This window comes from Fusarium vanettenii (genome assembly GCF_000151355.1).
Source record: "Fusarium vanettenii 77-13-4 chromosome 2 genomic scaffold NECHAsca_18_chr2_1_0, whole genome shotgun sequence".
NCBI classification, from domain to species: Eukaryota; Fungi; Ascomycota; class Sordariomycetes; order Hypocreales; family Nectriaceae; genus Fusarium; species Fusarium vanettenii.
The window spans coordinates 1,269,209-1,289,366 of record NW_003315867.1 but is presented as its reverse complement, the minus strand read 5'-3'; the positions used below and the strand labels follow the sequence as shown (position 1 = coordinate 1,289,366).

The 20,158-nt window shown below is 51.9% G+C and overlaps 8 protein-coding genes across 8 annotated transcripts; 5 read left to right on the top strand and 3 right to left on the bottom strand.

The window, feature by feature from the left end:
- Positions 1-716: 716 nt before the first annotated feature.
- On the top strand, positions 717-2,000 carry NECHADRAFT_25867 (uncharacterized protein; the record flags this gene model as incomplete). The annotated part of the gene is made up of 4 exons (XM_003046443.1): positions 717-1,175; positions 1,226-1,495; positions 1,537-1,593; positions 1,653-2,000. Coding segments are annotated over 4 exons (1,134 nt in total), but the record flags the coding sequence as incomplete, so codon positions are not given.
- A 299-nt stretch (positions 2,001-2,299) lies between these two features.
- NECHADRAFT_33885 (uncharacterized protein) lies at positions 2,300-4,485 on the bottom strand (the record flags this gene model as incomplete). Its single annotated transcript, XM_003045877.1, has 7 exons — positions 2,300-2,695; positions 2,749-3,389; positions 3,438-3,812; positions 3,862-3,966; positions 4,016-4,083; positions 4,133-4,257; positions 4,306-4,485. 7 exons carry the CDS (start codon positions 4,483-4,485, stop codon positions 2,300-2,302), a joined length of 1,890 nt encoding a protein of 629 aa, XP_003045923.1.
- A 1,246-nt stretch (positions 4,486-5,731) lies between these two features.
- Positions 5,732-8,310, top strand: NECHADRAFT_90864 (uncharacterized protein; the record flags this gene model as incomplete). The annotated part of the gene is made up of 5 exons (XM_003046442.1): positions 5,732-5,750; positions 5,912-6,996; positions 7,047-7,208; positions 7,257-7,685; positions 7,735-8,310. The coding sequence occupies 5 exons, from the start codon at positions 5,732-5,734 to the stop codon at positions 8,308-8,310; spliced, it is 2,271 nt and encodes a 756-aa protein (XP_003046488.1).
- Positions 8,311-10,024: 1,714 nt separating this feature from the next.
- Positions 10,025-12,830, bottom strand: NECHADRAFT_76247 (uncharacterized protein; the record flags this gene model as incomplete). Its single annotated transcript, XM_003045876.1, has 3 exons — positions 10,025-12,176; positions 12,226-12,629; positions 12,681-12,830. The coding sequence occupies 3 exons, from the start codon at positions 12,828-12,830 to the stop codon at positions 10,025-10,027; spliced, it is 2,706 nt and encodes a 901-aa protein (XP_003045922.1).
- A 647-nt stretch (positions 12,831-13,477) lies between these two features.
- Positions 13,478-13,997, bottom strand: NECHADRAFT_90862 (uncharacterized protein; the record flags this gene model as incomplete). The annotated part of the gene is made up of 2 exons (XM_003045875.1): positions 13,478-13,845; positions 13,904-13,997. 2 exons carry the CDS (start codon positions 13,995-13,997, stop codon positions 13,478-13,480), a joined length of 462 nt encoding a protein of 153 aa, XP_003045921.1.
- A 276-nt stretch (positions 13,998-14,273) lies between these two features.
- Positions 14,274-15,394, top strand: NECHADRAFT_66244 (uncharacterized protein). Its single transcript, XM_003046441.1, has 2 exons — positions 14,274-14,314; positions 14,381-15,394. Exons 1-2 carry the CDS (start codon positions 14,301-14,303, stop codon positions 15,279-15,281), a joined length of 915 nt encoding a protein of 304 aa, XP_003046487.1. The 5' UTR covers positions 14,274-14,300; the 3' UTR covers positions 15,282-15,394.
- Positions 15,395-16,096: 702 nt separating this feature from the next.
- NECHADRAFT_34266 (uncharacterized protein) lies at positions 16,097-16,659 on the top strand (the record flags this gene model as incomplete). The annotated part of the gene is made up of 3 exons (XM_003046440.1): positions 16,097-16,277; positions 16,337-16,570; positions 16,631-16,659. 3 exons carry the CDS (start codon positions 16,097-16,099, stop codon positions 16,657-16,659), a joined length of 444 nt encoding a protein of 147 aa, XP_003046486.1.
- Positions 16,660-17,534: 875 nt separating this feature from the next.
- On the top strand, positions 17,535-19,788 carry NECHADRAFT_58007 (uncharacterized protein; the record flags this gene model as incomplete). Its single annotated transcript, XM_003046439.1, has 2 exons — positions 17,535-19,372; positions 19,427-19,788. The coding sequence occupies 2 exons, from the start codon at positions 17,535-17,537 to the stop codon at positions 19,701-19,703; spliced, it is 2,115 nt and encodes a 704-aa protein (XP_003046485.1). The 3' UTR covers positions 19,704-19,788.
- Between the last annotated feature and the right edge of the window lie 370 nt (positions 19,789-20,158).

Here is a 20,158-nt window from a genome sequence, read left to right as displayed (position 1 = left end):
GGAACTTAGATCACGATCAAGAGCCTCAGCCTCTTCCACCTCCAAGTCCCTATCAACCACGATAAACCTACAAAGAAGTTCTACAATGCAGTCCTCTCGCATGGATTGACCCTCATACATCTTCAGATCGCCCCCTTTACCTCGGTTCTTCAGTTCAATCCTTCGCTTCGACTCTTCGCTTTAGTCTCCTCTCCTGTCTTCTTCTTCGGCCATTCTTTACGACTCTTCGATTCTACTATTGCTTCTACATCCACGGGATGCTTCATCATATGCCGTTGTTTTCGGCAGCTTCCATCAAAGCATTCCTCCATCCACGGAGCCTTGCTCCGGTTCCATCATGCCCCCGACAGCGACGCCTTTATCGGACAATTCGCTGCCAATGAGTACTCGCCTCGACGCGAACGAGATCAAGTACGAGATCAGTAAGGCTGAGGAAATGAATCTCGCTAACTATCGCCAGCTACTTCAACCTCCCCTTCCCGCACCAGGCCACGCCTCCTTTCGTGTCGGTCTCGTTTCCAACGCCAAACTTGGACGGCTCGATGAAGCACCAGCCAAGCCTTCCTTCTATGCCAGAGAATGCATTCACCAACTACCTACCTTCGTCAGATATTACACCTCGCCCAATCAAACAACCTCGAGCCTCAGTTTCGGGCTTTGGCGTTGACCCCCCACGCCCTCCTCGCGATGGATTCGAGTAGGTATGGTTCCCGCAGGGCTACTGGGCAGAGCGTCAGGTCATGACGCAACGGAAGAGCAACTCTGGTAAGAGTATCTGGAAATGGCGTAACCGGTCCACGAAATCTGCCAGTGAATCCGACGCTCGAGAAATATCCTTTGCGTCGCCAATGACATCCATGTCGGTACCGCCCAACTTCAAGCCCTTTGAACAACCGTCAAGGAAGCCTACCAGTCCTTTTGTGTCCGAATCAGCTCACGTATTCTCCTTACAACATCCCTCTACTTTACGTCTATCAACAGAGGCTCGCGAGGCCCGCGAGTCCAGCTCCGTGTCTCCTGGCATGGGAAGTTCCAGTTCGATCTCGCCAATGTGCGCTGCAGACACAGTTCGAAAAGCAAGCACGGTGCCCTCCTCACCATCAAGCACCATAGGGCTGTATGGCAAAGCGAAGAAGAGCATTGAGTCCAAATTAAGATTCAGGACTCGCAAAGAGGTACTTGAGCTCCAGGCACCAATAATAGGGGAGAAAACTGACAGAGCCAGCGGTGTACATGCCCCCCAATCCCTGAGCATGAGCGCCCCCCCTCGGCCACCATGGACGGAGCCGGAAACTACCACAGCATTCACCAAGTCACAAAGTCAGGAACTTGGTTCAAAGATGACCTTGGGAAGGTGAAACTTCGACGGAAGTTCTTTAGCAAGGCTCCATGGAGTAGGAAGGAGTCTAATGATTCATACAGTAGCATGGCTAGCTCCATGAGAGAAACCCTTCAAGGTAAGGCACCTCCTACATTACCCTCTCTAGCCATACTTGTATTGCCCTTCATTTGTTACTTGGCTTTGGAAATAGCAAGATAACTAACAGGACGACAGTGCGGGTTGACCGTGTTAATAATCAGTACCCTAGAGGGGTGAGTGTTCAGCTTGCTTCAGGGCAACAAAGAGGTACTGATATCTTCGCCTGCTACAGGAAGCCGTCCGGATCAAGACTCCTCCATTGGGTGAAGATACGGCCAGTGGAAGTCCGCGCTCATTCTTCACCGAACTGGTGCCTCCATTCGAAAACGACACTGTTTCTTTTCTGCCCGGACCTTCAGCGAGGCGTAACTCTCTCCAAACTGTTCGCCGTAGAAGCATCACTCCACAGGTGCGTGAGTGGTGGGAACAGATACCCCAAAGGCCCGAACAGGATCCTTTTGCTCAGGTACCTACTTTTGAGTTCCAAGTACCTGAGCATCTCCCAAATAGTCCAATGTGCCCAGCGAACATGAGACATAAAGACGGGGCGGGGCTATGCGTGTATCATGGGCGAAGAAAAGCTGGTAGACCATAGGAAGATGTGCGGTGAATGTTACTGGCTTGGATGAAGTTTGTGATGATGGATTTCGACAAGGTTGACGAGCGAGTTCTAGAACCTGAAAGTACCTACTCCGATTGATGAATTTAGTTTTGAAAACATATGCCTATCAACAACTGCTTTTAGACTTTATTACTATAATATCTACTTGTGCATCCGAAGCCAGCGTTTGCTATCTAAATATTTCCACATGTTCCTGCTCTATAGAATAGGGAGAAGGCCCTCTGTCCAGCCAATATTGAGATCCAATGCGAAAGTCATTAAGCCTGTGAAATCTGGTTGTTTGGCGCTCCCTTGTACTCGGTCTGGGTCTCGTTGGGCATGACATAATCGTAAGATGGTCCGCTCTTCTTCTTGCTCCAAAAAGACTGGCTTCCCTTGAAGAACAAGGGAGGCGGGTTGCGGATGTGAGTGAGGAAGATGATGAGGACCCAGACGAGGGTGATGGTGGGAAGCATCCAAGCACTGGCCTGGAACTTGGCCGCGTCGGTAGGGCTGTAGTTGAGGAGGGCAACCAAGCTCATTCCGATACCGAGGAGGGTGTAGATGGCAGTACGGACAATGCTCCATTTGCTCCAGGGGGTGGTGCGTGAGACGATGGTGAGGAGGACCATCAGGATGAGGGTGATGCCAGCAGCGATGTAGGCATATTGGAACTGGATACGAGGTTAGACACTGACAAGATATAGTTGATAACAGGTCCACTTACAACCAACTCAAAGCGCGTCCAGGTCTGCTCGTTAACCTTGGCCTCGAGGGCGTTCTCGGTAATGTTGGAGTTGGTTTTGTCCTCAGAGATTTCGGTCACAAGGTCGATGCCAAAGGTCTCGAGCAGCGAGTTCTCCATGGAGTAGCTGATGGAATAGAAGGCCTCCGCAAACGTATTGAACTCATCTTCATCTGGGAAATCCTTATCCTGGAGTGTCGTGGCGTACTTTGCAAACTGAGGCCAGAAATCATCGGCGATATCGCTGATGTTTGTGAGGGCGTTCTCAACGGTTGTCCAAGTCGAGGCATACTTGGGTGGGTAGAGCTTGAAGAAGTCGGTCATCATTTTGCTTAGGTTGTCGATGATTTTCTGAGTTGTCGACTTGGCAATGTCGTTGACATCGTTGAAGACTGAGTCGAGGGTTAGGTTCTTGAGGGTGTCGATGATCTTGGTCCAGATGACGAATTGGGTGAAGCCCTGCATGAAGAGAACGAGGGCCAGGTGGAAGGGGAAGTGGATGACTGTCCAGATCTGCTGGCGCACATGGGGAAGGTTGGGGTTCTTCATCCAGTCAAAGTAGACGAGGAAGACGAAGTAGACAGTGGCTGAGGCAGCAGTGACGATACCAATGGTTTGCGAATCTGATACTGGTTAGTTCCGTATCACCAGTGCGGGAAAAGTATGCTTACTCCATGCATCAGGGCTCTTGACGATAGTAACGACACTCTGAGCAATGACAATAATTCCATCACCAAGAATCATGACAGTCAAAAGACCCATACGCTTCATCAGATGAGTACCCTGGAAGCTGAGCACTGGCCAGATGTTTGCAAAGGCAAAGGTAAGGATGACCTCGACGCCCGCGAGGACGTACCATGCGATGAAGACGCGGCTGTTGCCAGCTCTGAAGCGGAACGTGATGCCTAGGTATACCAATGCCACGATGACGTTCATGCCGATCTGCATCAGCATCGGGAGACGCTGCTTCTTGTACTTGCGGATGTGCCATAGGATGCTTGCGTATTCGACGGCCAGACAGAGACGTGAGATCATGAGGATGATAGCTAGTCATGGTTAGTCATTGGTTTCGATGTTTCAAGGGGCTGTTCATACACATGGTTCTCATCGTCTTGACATTTTGGTCGTCGGGGGTAAACTTGGGAGCAACAACGGCGAATCCAACCATGACACCAAGATGAACGCCTCGAGCCGCTCGTTCTGTATTCCGTCAGCATCGCCCACTAATAAGAATTTAGTGTTGTCGTACCAAAGAGACTGTCAGTCACGAAGCGCACATCATAAAGGCTGACAGTGAGCCATGTAATCCAGAGAACACTTTCAACGTCAAAACATGCCAATACGTGCGCTGTCTTGACCCTCATACCTGAAGTATCCAACGTAGGCCTTGAAGCGGTCGTGGCTGTTGACACCCTGTGTCTGCGAAAAGACAGTGTAATTGGCGGCGAAGAAGAGATCGAAGAAGAGCTCAAGCAGACTGGCATCCTCGTGCTACTTGAGGGTCAGCAGCAAATTCTGACGTGGGCGTAATTCGCAAACCTTCTGGAACTGTGGACAATCGGCCTCGAATCTGTTACCAAAGAGACTCAAGTCGGGAGCCGTGGCTTGCTTCGTCGGGGCAAGAGTTATTGTGTCGGACCGGTCCTCGGCGATGAGGGGGCTCTTGAGAAGCTGGAGCTTCTCAGCCGTCGTCTGCTCTTGCGACTCTTCAATGGCCATCTTCACTAGCCGGCTAAAATGAATTGAACTGCCAAAAAGAAGAGATTGCAATTGAGAAAGGGACGCAGACACTTCAGTCAAGTAAACACTAGAGGTAGACGACGCTACTTATACAGACGACGCCACACACTCAATCTGCGTGAGCAGGGATACGGATATCATTAATAGAAATAGAGGATCATCATGCACAACTTAGAGCAGCGGCCGACTCCAGCCTCATGGGTGGCTCGTCAAGGATAAAGGCGATTGTGGGAGATGGTCAGCCTGGGGTGGACTCCCCCTGGTGCATTAGGGGAAACGCTCAGATGCAACCCAACATCCAGCTGCGCCCAGATGATGGCCTATGATTACCGAGCCGGAGCATCAAGGGAGCAGCTTGGTTCTGACGTGAGCAAGACCTAGCGCCAGCAACGGTGCAACTGGGGGCCAAAAAAAAAGCTGCTCTGTTCCCTCGTGGTAATCCGTGATTCGTGAAGACGCTCGGCCTGGGGCCTGACTGGAGAGACGCTGGATCGTCTTGGCAAGGGCGTTTTTTTCGGCCCACAAGGCTGGACTGGCTCGGTCCTGGGGATTGAATGATAAATGAGCTGGACCTCTCTAGGGTTGGTGTAGCTCAAGTCCCGAGGACCAGGGTGGCAGTGCCAAAAGTACCCTGTTATGTTGGCTGATTGAGGAAACATTTTTCGCAGCTGGAAGAGCTGATGACCAATGCTTCATGCTCACGTTTCTTGTATCGTACGGCATTACGAAAGCCATCCCATAGATTGGGCCTCTACCATAGTTGACTTTTGTCTTTCGATCAGTTGAATTCATCTGTAATGGCCCATTGAGGTCTTCAACACCATAAATGAAGAGGGTGGTGCTCTAAATAACGCTCCCGTTTGAGCCCGACGCCTCCTCCTCCTGCCACAAGTTGATATCCTCCCAGCTGAGCCGTTAGCGCAGATAACATCATGAGTCTATCAAGGATGATCGCTGGGTCTAGGTTTCACCGCTTCACACCTCGGAGCCGACCATTCTCTCGTCCTTTGAAAAATTTAGCCTGGTAGGAAGGGTGTGAAACGATAGACTAATTTGGGCCCATTCTTGTAGGGCTGGAAATAAGTGGGACAGAAATTCTGCAGGTGATGCAGATCACGTGGCTTGGCGACAGGCGAATGCCGAATGCATTTACTGAGGAGTTTTACCAAATGAAGCGCTTAATCTCGGCGCGTCTAACGCGTCTCCCTGACCCCATTGATTCACCATGTGCATGCCCATTGTTTGTTTGGCGCATGCGACTTGACAATTCAACATGATTCGATGCTAGAGTCGGCTTTGAACCTTTCCTAACAGCAGCATCTTGCCTGCTTAAGCTATAACACCATGGACCTCGCTGTTACACCGACCGGCCGAAAACGAGCCCACATCGAAACCGATGATCCAGTCCCTACTCCTGCGACCCTCAAGAGACGCCGCCTCGATGATCTCACCGCCGGATCCCCCTCGACTCCCAAAGCCATCAATGCTATCAACGCGGCGATACCTGCGGTAGTGAATAGCCAGAATGGATGGCCGCCAGTGGATGAGAATATGGACATGACTGGCCTTGGGAAGCAGCCTGGGGCTCTACCAAACCCATTCCAAACAACACCACAACCTGCACCTGGTTCCGCTTTCCGCCCGGCAATCAAACTCTCTGCGCTTAAGGGTACAAAATGGGATACTGGGGAGGAGCGTCGCCCTGTTTTGCCAAAGAAAGTTGGGCCTGGCCGGCCCAGGAAGACGGCCACACCGAAGAAGCCTGCAGCGCCGAAGGGCAGGCCACGGAAACGAAAAACACAAGATGCGGCTGAAGATGCGAATAAGGATGAAGATGAATCAGTGGCTCGCGAATCCACTGACGAACTTTCGGCGGTGCCAGATGGATTGCTTTCAGCCTCTAAACCAACACCCAAAGGAATCTTGACTCCTTCAAAGAAGAGAGGACCTCGGGGTCGCAAGAATGTCACTTTTGGGGGTGGTCATGATGCAAACGGCGAAGTCTTCTTTGAAGATTTGCCAAAGAAGCCAAGGACACCGCGCAAGGTGGCCAAGTCGGAGGCAGACGAGATTGTGTGCGCCATCTGCCTAAAGCCCGATTCCAAGGCGCCGAATCAGATTATTCTCTGCGACATTTGCGATTTTGCGGTTCATCAAGAATGTTACGGTGTGCCCGAGATCCCAGAAGGAGATTGGCTCTGCAAGTCATGTGCTCAAGAGGATGTGCTCAAGACGCCAAAGAAGGCTGGAGAGACAAAGGTCCCGACAATCACAATAGCGGCAGAGGTACCTGAGATTCCGAACCTGGAGCAACATGTTAGATCACTGCAGAGAGTCCTCCTGGATCGATGCACAGGGCGGAGACGGTTACAATTGGCTGGGCAGCTGGAGGCAGAGGAGAAGGTTTACCAGCTTGTCGAACAGACGGTGGTTGCTGGTGAGGGTAACTCGATGCTCCTGATTGGGGCCAGGGGCTGTGGAAAGACCACGGTAAGATGTCACACCTCTTTGGCGTCACTCAGTCAACTAACTTGTGACAGCTTCTTGAAAAAGTTATTGCAGACATTGCTCAAGAGCACAAGAACGACTTCCACGTGGTCAGGTTAAACGGTTTCATCCACACGGATGACAAGCTCGCCCTGAAAGAGATATGGCGACAGCTTGGAAAGGAGATGCAGGTCGAAGATGACTTGGTGAACAGGGTGAGTACAACCTTCGCTTCCTTTGCCTATCCCAACTCACGCTTCTAGACCAACTACGCCGACACCATGGCATCCCTGCTTGCACTGCTGTCTCATCCATCTGAAATCATCGGCACAGACGAGGGTGTCACGTCGCAGTCGATTGTCTTTGTCATTGACGAGTTTGACATGTTTGCCTCTCACCCTCGACAAACACTATTGTACAACTTGTTCGATATCGCACAGTCTCGAAAGGCGCCCATCGCAGTGGTGGGCTGTACGACGAGGCTGGATGTTGTGGAAATGCTTGAGAAGCGAGTCAAGAGTCGATTTAGTCATCGATACGCTTACCTCTCCATGCCCAAGTCGCTGCCAGCGTACTGGCAAGTGTGCAGACAGGGTCTGGTAGTGGACAGTGATGAAGCTGAGAAGGAGGGTATCAACACTTATCTTGAGGGACACGCCGAGTTCCAGCAGTATTGGAGCCAGAAGATCGAGGTAAGTAAATCCTTCCTTGACCTAGAGCAAGTATGCTGATTCCATGCAGGGGTTGTACAGGGAGCGGTCATTTCAAGATCTGCTCCAGTATCACTATTACACGACCAAATCGGCTTCGGCGTTCCTTACCGAATGGATCCTGCCCTTGTCGGCTCTCTCGGCGAGCGATGTGACACTGAAGATACCTGCTCTACAGAGCGAGGTTGAGTCTCTCACGCCCCCTGACAACAGACTGCACCTCCTATCCACGTTATCAGAGTTGGACTTGGGACTGCTCATCGCGGCAGCACGACTGGACATCGTGGCGCACACAGACACGGTCAACCTGGCCATGGCGTACGACGAGTACAGTTCCTTGATGGGGAAGCAGCGTGTGCACTCCGCAACAGCAGGCATGATGGCCGTGGGCGGTGGTGTCCGAGTATGGAGCCGTGGAGTCGCCGGCATCGCTTGGGAACGTCTCATCTCTCTCGGACTGCTGGTCCCTGCTGGCATAGGAGGCGCAAGGGCCCTTGGTCACGGAGGACTTGAGGGCAAGATGTGGAAGGTGGACGTGGCATTGGAGGAGATACCTGCGGCGGTGAAGCTGAGCACTGTATTGGCGAGATGGTGTAGAGAGATTTAGAGGGGGCATTGTTTGATGAGGCGTACAGGCTGTATGCGAAAACGAGGCATTTCTGTGCTGCTTGGTTGTGAGCAGTGTTGAAGAGCTATGAATACCTATCTACATATAGAGTAATTAAAACATGTCAAGGATTTTTGCTACCTGTTTATCGCTCAAAGTTTTGCCAAATTCTTAAAAATCTCTCTTTCTCACGGTAGGTATATGATGTGAGCAACATTAAGAAGTATCATATTCGAGTTATCTTTTTACTTTCAAGTAGAGTTTATATGAAGTACTGAGGTAGGTAGCTAGTCTCAGCTTATAAAGGAAATTATTTAGTGTGTACTATAGCAGTAGGTATCCATTTTGAGGAAGTCAATCCTAGCATTTTTCTCATTTTATATCCCATAGCTAGTACCAGCCTTAACTTTCGTATGTCCTTTCAACCGCCTGTGTTTTTCTCGAATTTCGTCTGTAGCTTGATCAGTACTTGAGATATGTGTAAGTGTGTGCCATAGATACTCACCGTTGGCTCGCAACAAACTCTGATGTATCTCTCACCAATCCGTCAGACCCAAACCTCTGCGTTTGGCGTCAAGAGGCTCGTCAAACATGCCCGCCTCGAGCGTCTCGAGGTCTTCCATCCTCGTCATTGACTGCCGACGAGGGAAAATGAGGCCCACGGGGACGGTAAAGATTCTGAATGATAGACCGAGCATTGTGTTTTTTGTGAAAAGAAAGGGGTGGCTTCACAAAGTGATGCTCTTAGTAGGCAGAAGAGGTGAGAGTAGTTGAGAAAGTGCTGGGGTCTAAGTATATCACCAACATCTCCCAAAAGGCCTCACGATATGGCTCTATACTTATACCCATTCGCCATCCAGACCGGCCTCCCCGCGTTTTTTGAAGCCAGGTGTTCTGTTCCCCCGAGCACCCCAAGGCTGATGCCGTATCCGTACGAACGGAAAGGGGCAAATATTGCTAGGACGAATAGTAAGGAGGGGAGCATCACCGCCAAAGGCTAAGGCTGAGATGGCGCCAGCGCCTCGCGGAGGTCGCGATCTTGGTGGCGGATTGGTTGGAATGCGGATTTTCAGGGGCGTGGAGGTAAGCTTCATCGGAGTTGGCCCAGGTCGCAAATGCCAACTGGTGGGTTGATGTAGATCTTGTGCTTCTTTAGTAGGTCCCTGAGGATTTTGACCATCTACGTTATGTGATGAGATATGGCGGCGAGAGTCAAAGGTGAAAGGGGAGCACCTGATGCCCAAGAGGATGGTACTCAGTCAGGCCAGATATCTTTCTTACCGCAAGCTGTATCTATTCGCCTTCAAAGACCTATGCGTCTTTGGGATAGTCATACCGCTCTCGGCATGAATGGCATAGGAGTCGAGAACCTCATGTTGCCACTCATGGCATCCTCAAATTATACAGCCCTACAGCTTCTCGTCCAAACTGTAACCAATCCTAATTTACAGCAGAATACAAAAAGACACATAATCTTTAGAGTAAAGGATGGCACTGGTTCAGCTCGCCTGGTGGATTCGATTCAACCCGTCTGTTTGGGAGAGATACCCTCAAATCTAGTACACAAAATTATCCATCCCCCCAAACGCCGTCATTCCTCTCATTGTCCATACAATCAATAGGTAGTTAGCATTAAGCATTTCACGTCCAAAACCGTCCAATGGATCCCATCATCCATCCCAATCAACTTAAACGTGATCGATCAATTCATGTCTCATTCCACAACCAGACCCTCCAGCACCCTCATCGCTTTTGAGCCCTCGTTCTCGAACCGGCTCACTATCGATTCGCACTCGAGCTTTAGCTTGTTCTCGGCCTCTGCTGCATTGTGGTAGATCCACTCCTGCACCGTCATCTGTTTCTCTGGTGATGTCAAACTCTGTCCCTGCTTCAAGAATCGATCCGGGCCATTCTCCTTGTCCGAGTTGGTCTGTGGTGACCCAAAAACGGCATCGAGGTCTAGCTCGTTCCATGGCGTTGTGCTACGGAGACCGACAATCATGTTACGCTTGGACGGCGAGCCACGTGTAGGAGTTGAAACTGGGGGGGCGAGCGCAACTCGCTTGGGGTTGGCGCTGGCTGCAGGCTTTGACGACGGAGGCTGGTTCTCAGCGTCAGAGGACTGAGGAGACTGAGACGGTGAGATGGCTGCTTGTCGGGCGGATGGCGCAGGGGAAATGATGCGTCCCGGCGTTGATGGAGGGTTCGCTAGATGAGCGGAACTAGGAGGTGGCGATGATGGCCGCGCCGATTCAAACGACACCACTCGAGCGGCGGCATGCTCTCCCTTCTGTTCCTTAGCCGAGTGCAGTTGAACGTCATCTTGCACATCTTCTTCTGATCGTTGCGTGGATGGCTGCGCTGCCTCTTCGCCTTCAATCGACTTCTGAGCATCCAGGGACTTCTTGGACGGCCGCCCTCGACCGCGCTTGGGAGGGGCAACACTTGACTGGCTCTCCTCAGCGCCCAAGGACGCACGGGATGCTAGTGATGCCTTGGATGGACGACCACGGCCTCGCTTAACCGGGGGTTCTTCCGGAGTCTCAACAGGTGTTTGAGTTGGCGCTTCAACAAGTTCGAGTTCATCAGCCGACGCTTGAGAGACGAGTGACGCCTTGGAGGGCCGTCCGCGACCTCGCTTGCCCGCAGCGCTCGAGCGAGCAGCCGCCGTCTTCTTGACAACTGTGTCTGTGCTGACCATGCTTTCCTCATGAGCTGGCTCCTTCACCTCTGGCTCCCATTCTGGTGTAGTAGACTCGGGGATTTCGTCGGGTTGAGGAGTCTCTTCGGGAACGGTGTGATCTTCTTCTTCAACAGGCTGTGCTGCGGCCTTGCCCTTCTTCGCCTTGGTCTGCCTCGACACCTTTCGAGTTCCAGCCTTTCGTCCCTTCTTCGGAACATGAAGCTCCTCAGGTTCTGGCTCCGGCTCCGGCTCTGGTTCGACCTCGGGCTCCGGTTCATGTTCTGACTCGGGTTCTGGTTCCCGTTCCGGCTCCGGCTCATCGACTTCCATTTCAGCTTGCAGAGCCCTGAGCTCATCGTCAACCTCATCTTCATCCACCTCAGCTGGTTCAGGGTCGAACATGGCATAGTCCTGCGATTGATCGGCCTTGGCCTTTGCTCCCTTCTTCTTAGCCTTTAGCCGCTCGGAGTCAGAATCGACTGTAATCTCTTCATCCTCAGTCAGTTGCCTCTCCAGGTCTGCCTCCAGCTGACGTTCAATCTCATCATCGTCCGGGAATGTTCCAGGTGTTGATTCATAGGCGGGCATAGACACCTCGGCCTCAGAGGCAACAGATGTCGTAGAGACTGTGCGTGTAGCCTTGGTAGCCTTCTTAGTGGTCTTCTTTCGCCCACCCTTCTTGGGAGCGGACTCTTCGACCATCTCCACGTCCTCCTCTTGTTCCAAAGTCGAATCGGGTACGGCGACGCTACCGCGAGTTCGTGTTGCGCGTTTCTTAGCAGCAGGAGCTTCCGACATTGCTATGCTGGCATCCTCAATTGCTGTACTGTCTCGCTTCTTTCCCCGAGAAGGCTTGGGCGGTGCCTCTTCCTGGATCGACTCTTCCACCTCTTCAACGGGTTCCTTCTTGGCCTTTGTCTTCCGTCCCTTTTTCGGGGCGGCCTTGCGAGCTTTTGTCTTCTTGCCACCTTGTGTCGAGGCTGTGGTAAGGACACTGTCTTCGGGGCCAGCGACCGATTCGTTCAGAGATGGCGCTTCTGATGTGGCCGTGGCGACAGATTGAACAGATAGGCGCGAAGCCTTGGATGCGCGCCCGGCTTTCTTGGGCGGCTTCTTGTGGTTTTGTGCCTCATCAAGCAAGATGAAGAAAGGACAGTCGGGGGATCGGTTGAAGTGCTCCTCACTAGGCAAATGTTAGCTAGAAGCGAGAAATATGAGAACAGAATACTGACAGTGGCATGTCACCGGGCTCCCATCCGTCGAGGGCAAGTTGGCAGTATGCGCATGTTGCCATGTCATCCGAATCCTCGGTCGGTGTGTATTTCCATCCCGCGTCAACCAGTTGCTTTGTTTTGCACTTCCAGCCCTTCTTAGAATCGTGCGGCCACCTGCCAGCAAAAGTCGCCTTTCTAGCATCTCTCATGTATGATTGATTTGGGTCTTCTTGCGCATAGTCTCCCACCTCGGCCTCAATCGCGGCGACGACGGCCCAGCCACACTCGGGGGCATGCTTGAGATGTTCTAGGAGAGGGTCGTCGAAAGCCTCCCAACCGTCGAGGCCCTTGTGGCATAGAAAGCAGTTGACATTGTCGGGACTTTGTGGGGTAGGGTTGAAGAATAGACCAGCGCGAGCAAGCTATTGAGCATGTTAGCATTGGGTTACGTGGCAGCGCAGAATAATCCATACACTCGCAGCCGAGATATTCTTGTGCGGCCAAGCGAGGGCCTTGGTGCCTCTGCCACCAGCTGTTGACCCTCGCTTTTTTACACTCTTGTGAAAAGAAGCCAAACGGCTCTCATATGTGATGTATTGGTCGGTAATGTCGTCGAAAGACATGATTGCGATGATGCGACGCGTCGAGTCGCGGTTGATTGAGGGTATCTGCAGTCAAGGCGCGAAGCGAGGCCTCGTTGGCGATGTGGACGCAAGGAACCACGAGACACGACGGCTATGAGGGAGGAAAAATCCAGGAAAAATTAGTGAGCATTTCAATATCAAAGGCTCGTCTGAAAATATCGCTGGGCGTCGCGTAGGAAGCTCGTGGGGATGTCGAATTGCGATGTATGGGAAGAGTGTTGTTTGGAAGGAATATTGATTGATGGCCGTAGCAAGAGGCCCGCTGCGGTCGACGGTCCAGTAATGGCTTTGGGTGGGTCCAGGCGCGTTTGTTTACTTTGGTGGGTCAACCAGGTCTTTGACCCCAGAGATCCAAACAACCCGATCACCAATAGAATATATGGGACTGTTCAAAGCGCCTAGGTTGAGGGTATTGATTTGTCTATGCTTGCAGTAACCGAAAGTTTGCAGTTACTTTGTGTTTTGACAAGATAGAAACGATTGCTTTCTGCGACAGGCTGGCTTCTCGGCTACCCGGGTAACTTGCTAGCTGAAAGGACGGTAGCATGCCAAACTAAGATATCATATCATATTGACCACAAAGCTACGTGTTCTTGGCCTTGATACTGTGGCCTCCAATCAAGTATTCACAGCTTCCCAGCCGCTTTCAGTCCTCGCTCACCATCCACCAAGATGCACCACCCTTCATGACCCCGGCCGCCATCCCCGGCCACAACCGCGTCGAATCCACCTTGCTCGTTGGCAAACTTGAGGACGTCATCATCAAAGCTACCAGGCTGCAGCCACACAGACGGGATGCCAAGCTCCTTTGCTTCCTGGAGCACCTTGAGAGTTGCTGAAGGAGGAGTGATGACTGAGATGGACGTCTGCTTTGGATTGGGAAGCGCAGTAATGTTGGGGACTGTGGGATAGTCCTTTTCTAAAGCAGAAATAGTCGCCGACCCCGGATTGATGGGCGTAACTGGCAGGTCATGATATAGATACCAGACAAAGACTATTTGCACTGTCAGTCGACACGGCTTTCATGAGATATTGACATGGATGGATTTAACCTCGGTGGCCGAACTTGGCGGGGTTTGAGCTCGCGCCCACTACCGCAAAGGCAGAAGACGCAAAGAACTTGCGAACAGTGGCTTCAGTAGTCATCTTAAAGTCGATTGGGTGCTTGGCTATCGGTATCTTGTCTTTGGCTGTTGAGGATTGTCAATCAAGGATGCGAGAGTTCAAGGGGAGGATGAAGGTTCCGTTATCACCCACGCCAGCTGCGGGGCTGCGGCAAGTCGCCATACACCGATCACTCCATGTATCTTAAGTGCTTGTGTCATGTCATATGGATGCAAGGCCGAAGCCCCGGCTGCGAATTATAAATCAGTTGATTCTGCTTGTGTGCCCTTTCTTGTTCTTTCAAAGTACAGTAACCTTGATCAATAAGCCATCGTGACCGTGAACATGTCCGTATTTGGGTAAGTCATCATGGTCAAATCGATGGATGCATCTCCTAGGACAATGCAGAACTAACACCACCGCAGAAGGGCAACTTTTTCTGCTGCAAGATTCGCCGAAGCCAGGCCCACGTACCCTGCAAGTCTGTTCAAGACTATTCTGGGGTATTACAATCATGAGGATCCTCATGGCACGCTTCTAGACTTGGGTTGTGGCCATGGAATTGTTGCCAGGGAGCTGAGCCCCCGCTTTGCCAGAGCCATCGCCATTGACCCAAGTGATGGGATGATCCGACTGGCAATGCAAACCCATGCTGAGCACACCAAGATCTCGTTTCGTCAGGGCTACGCTGAGGACTTGTCTTTTCTACCTGCACACTCGGTAGATATGGCTGCAGCCGGCCAGGCAGCACATTGGTTCAACTACCCCCAAGTCTGGCCAGAGCTGTCTAGGGTAGTCAAGCCAGGCGGCTCACTGGCCTTTTGGGGATACAAGGACAACATCCTCATTGGACACCGACGAGCCAACGAGATATTTGAGAAGTTCTGCTACGGCGACGGAGAAGTGTCACCCGGGGTAGAGGGCATGAACCAGTATTGGGAGCGTCCTGGACGAGACATCCTCCGCGACCTGCTAGAGGATGTTAAGCCCCCTGAGTCGGAGTGGGACAAGATCAAGCGAATCACCTACAACGTCGACAAAGACACCAAGGAGATTGCAGGCCCAGAGACGGCTTGGATGAGGAAGAAGCTCACCCTCGGACAATTTGAGGCCTATGTACGCACCTTTACTGGGTACCAGGGCTGGATGGATGCGCACCTGGACAAGAAGAGCCGTGCCTTGGGTGGTGAAGGAGACATTGTGGACTTTATGTTTGATGAGATCCTGGAGGCGGAACCTGAGTGGAAGGAGAAGGGTGATCGCTGGAGAGATATCGAGGTTGAATCCGTCTGGGGCACATACATCCTGCTGGCGACGAGAAAGTGAAGATGAAGACGAGTCAGGACGGATACCGCTAAGACTTGATGAAGGCGATCGACAGCCACGCAACAGATATTTATGCAAATGCAATGGCCTCCAAGCCCATTTTTCACACATAGAGACCAATCCTTTGATAAGAGCTATGCATATTTACCCAAGTTTCAATAGTTTCACCGCCTCGATTGGCTAGTAGAAGGTCGACAATATAAACCCGACATCATGCACCCCTGACTAGATAACAGGGCCTGCACTGGCGATCAACCGCCCAATCTATTCTGTCACCCCGGCTGGCTTCGGTTGGGCGACCAGCCTGGGCCATGGGCTGACACGGTTGCCCCGTCAGTCTCAGGCAAAAGGACAGCAGGGAGGTCGAGGCGTGAATTGAAATGCACGACGAGTGCAAGCCTGGTCCTCCTTTCTTACTTCTTCATCCTTCAACACCACTCGACCTCTCGAAAAATCATCACCAAGCAGTTTTTTTTTCGCATCTCTCTCGTGTAATCTCCAGTACACGTTCCCTTCGCCACTGCTCCCGTGTCACACACAAGCCCATCAGCCGCACACACCCAAACCCAAAATGGTGAGTCCCAGTTGCCCCGGACACCCCCTTCTCGATGGCGTAAACAACCCACCCCGCCCTCTGATTCGACAGTCGGCCGCCCGAACAGTGGAAGAGCTTGGAAAGTTGGTTTTGCATCACCTCGCGCGAAACAAACAGTCTCGGACTTTCTGCAACTTTCATCTTTTCACATTCTCCGCACCTGAATCGCAATCGCAGCACTTTAACCAGCGCATCACAACACAACAAAACACAAGCAATCATGTCTTCTAACAAGTTTGACTCTCAGGCTTCGACCAACTACAAGGAGGCTTTTGCCCTGTTCGACAAGCGCGGCAATGGCCGTGTCTCCCTTGAGAGCCTGGGCGACCTTCTCCGCGCCTGCGGCCAGAACCCTACCCTCTCCGAGATCCAGGACCTCGAGAAGAACGTTGGTGGTGACTGTGAGTATTTTATTTTGATCTCGGATGCTTCAGGGCGCAGACTGACCTGATGCGCACAGTCGATTTCGAGACCTTCCAGCGTGTTCTGAACCGCCCCGGCGGCTTCCGCGACCCAGGCGAGCCTGAAGAGTACTGCCGTGGTTTCCAGGTGTTTGACAAAGACATGACGGGATTCATCGGCGTCGGCCAGCTCAAGTACATCCTCACAAACCTCGGCGAGAAGATGACCGATGAGGAGGTGGATGAGCTCCTCAAGGCTGTCGATACCAGCTCAGGCCAGGTCAACTACACTGGTACGTTTTCTACATTTCGCGCCTCACTCTTCCAACCAATAACTGACTGTTCGATTGCAGATCTCGTGCGAACCATCCTCGCCAACTAAGTGGCACAAGACAAGGGGCGGATCAGTTAATGCATCTACGTGGAAGGGCCGGCGTTTGCTTGTTTGATTATGGATTGGAATCGGCTATGGATACACCGAATTGATGAATTACCGCTGAGCCTTTTGGCGAAGCACCAGCATGTATGGATTTCTGGTAGATACTTTGGGGACGAGCAGGAGTCTAGAATTGATGCTCTTGTGTCTCTTGATTACTCATTCCTGTGATGTTGCTCTGGTGGATGTTTCAACATGATCAGGGGCGTAATGGGGCACAGAGAGGTGCAACAGCCTCAGCAGGATATCCCGATCCTTTTGTTTACTTTTGCACGCATAAATAATCAAGGCTTCCAATCAAAATCATGGCTCATGCGCCCTCAATTGTTGCATCGTCCCGCTCCGCCCTGACCTGATCATGATGCCCGTGGCTGCCCCGCCACAGCACCCGTCCCGATTGCCCCGCGTTTTCCATTCGCTAGCGGCTGATTGAGGCAGGAGCTCCAGCTGCATCACCAGTAGCTCTCGCCCCATCACCCTGCATCAACCACACTTTAACGCCTTGGTAGACGCCTGATCAATAGAGCTTCTGCCTGTTCGTCGAACCCCTCTTTTGCATCCTTTACCTTCTGGCCTCAATCCCATAATCTATAAAGCCAACCGGCTGCCCAGCCAGTAACAACCCACTTCTTGTCCTGGCCGCCAAGCTGGACAAGCGTGCTTCCCGCAAGCCCCTCCTCCTACTCTCCCTCCTCGTCCTCGTCCTCGCCATCACTCTGGCTTCCTCACGAGCCTTCTCCCGACTCGGATCACTTGCCAGTCACTTCAGATTCCAAGCTGCGCGCTCTGCTATCCCTACAAGACAGCTCATGACCAGCACCATGGTTCCCGACAAGTACCGTAACCCTCCCCAGGCGCCGCCGCTGTTCACCGCCACCCCCGAGTCGATTGCGGCCGACACGAAGAAGCTCTGCGATGTTACCAAGAATGTCCTAGACTCGGTGGTTGCTGATGTCCCTGCCGACAAGGCTACCTTTGCCAAAGCTCTGGAGCCTATCCTGCTGGACGAGAACTTGGCTGCCACCCAGCGACGCATCTTGACTTTCTATCACCATGTTTCCACCAAGAAGGACCTGCGAGATGCCTCCACCGAGGCTGAGAGAGTCTTCAATGACTTTGGAATCGAGTGCAACATGCGAGAGGACGTCTTCAAGGTCGTCGACGGAGCCTTCGCGAACCGATCTTCTGAAGATCTGAGCAAGGAACAGCTGCACGTTCTCGAGAAGGAACGACAAAAGTACATCCGAAACGGTCTGCGTCTTCCTGCCGGTCCCAAGCGAGACAGATTCAAGGAGATCCAGAAGCGTCTGAGCGAGCTCGAGATCCAGTGCCAGACCAACCTCAACGAGGAGAAGGGTGCTATCTGGTTCACACCTGAGGAGCTTGAAGGTGTCCCTTCTGATGACATTGACATTGACTCTCTCGAGAAGGGTACCGGAGAGAACGAGGGCAAGGTCAAACTTTCCTTCAAGTACAACCACTACTTCCCTCTTATCAAGCACGCCGTCAACGCCGACACTCGCCGCAAGTACACTATTGCGGAATCTAACAAGGCCAACATCAACGTGCCATTGTTCCAGGAAGTCATCACTCTCCGAGACGAGGCCGCCCGACTTCTCGGATACGAAAATCATGCAGCCCTCCGGATCGAGGAGAAGATGGCCAAGGGCCCTGAAGCTGTCCGAGAATTCCTGGACGATCTTCGAACCCGGCTGGCTGAGGGTGGAGCAAAGGAGATCAACAAGCTCTTGGAGTACAAGAAGAAGGACCTTGAGGAACGTGGTCTCCCGGTTGACGACAACTTCTTCATGTGGGACACATCCTTCTACTCGCGTATCCAGAAGGAGAAGGAGTACAGTGTCGATGAGACCAAGATCTCTCAGTACTTCCCCGTTGAGTCGACATTTGCTGGCATGCTCAAGATTTTTGAGGAAATCTTTGGCTTCGTTTTCGTTGAGCTCAAGCCTGATGAGCGAGCTCGACTTAGCCCCACTGGCAAGGCAGAGGATATTGTGTGGCACGAGGATGTCTTGATCTACAGTGTTTGGGATGACGAGGCTGCAGGTAGCAACTTCTGTGGCTACCTATACCTGGATCTGCATCCCCGTGATAACAAGTATGGCCACAATGCCAACTTCAACCTTGAGCCAGGCTACATCGCTGAGGATGGCAAGAAGCACTACCCCGTTACTGCTCTTGTCTGCAACTTCAGCAAGCCTTCCCCCAAGAAGCCTTCGCTGCTCAAGCATCATGAGGTTGTGACCCTGTTCCACGAGCTGGGCCACGGCATCCACGACTTGGCTGGACGTACCCGCTACAGCTACTTCCATGGAACTTCTACCGTGCTGGACTTTGTCGAGGCACCTTCCCAGATGCTCGAGAACTGGTGCTGGACCCCTAGCGTGCTCAAGTCGCTCTCCAAGCACTGGGAGACTGGCGAGCAGATCCCCGATGAGCTGATTGAGAAGCTGGTTTCCACCAAGCGCCTCAACTCAGCCATTGGTGCTCTGGGTCAGCTGACCATTGGACTCTTCGACATGACTGTGCATACGCCCGAGTCTCACGAAGCGGTCAAGAAGCTGAATGCCGGTCGTCTGTGGAACGAGCTTCGACACAACATCTCTGGAACCAAGGGCCCTGAGGACCTTGGACAAGGCCTGTAAGTATTGATTGTATTACTTTGACCATGAGTAGCACACTAACGGTGAAGTAGTGAATGGGGTAACCGACATGCTGGTATTGGTCACTTTATTGGCGGATACGATGCCGGCTACTATGGCTACCTCTACTCCGAGGTGTTCTCTCTCGACATGTTCCACTCGTTCTTTGCGAAGAACCCCATGAACGCCGAGGAAGGTCGCCGATATCGCCACACAGTCCTGGAGAGGGGTGGCAGCATTCCCGAGTTGGAGTTCTTGAAGGAGTTCTTGGGTAGAGAGCCTAGCTCAGAGGCATTCTACAAGGAGCTTGGACTTTCGTCATCTGCTTAAAGAAAGAGGTGTTTTGGTGCCGGTATTGGCAACATAGAAAAGAAAGAGAAAATACGTAGATACTCGGTCAATGAAAGAGTTATGAGGCATGCAACTTGATTGTCGACCTTGATTATGAATGTGCATATTTTGCTTGGAATGCGCGAGGGGAAGTTTGGGTCTGGTTATTGTCCGTTTGACATATCTTGCGGGATCTCTGCATCTAGGTAGGTAGATAGTTGGATGTCAAAAACATGCCGTTTCTGTAGAATTTCCTCCCAACCACAACTCTCGGATGATGATTTGCAACACATAGATTGGGGAGATTACAAAGGCCAATATCAAGATAACTGTAAAAATCAATTGTTGATTGTAGCTATCTAGGATTTTGCAGAAACTAGTATTCTAGCTTCTGGCTGACTTGGTATTGTAAATCATCAAACAGCAAATCTCAACCGTAATACATCACAGGTCAT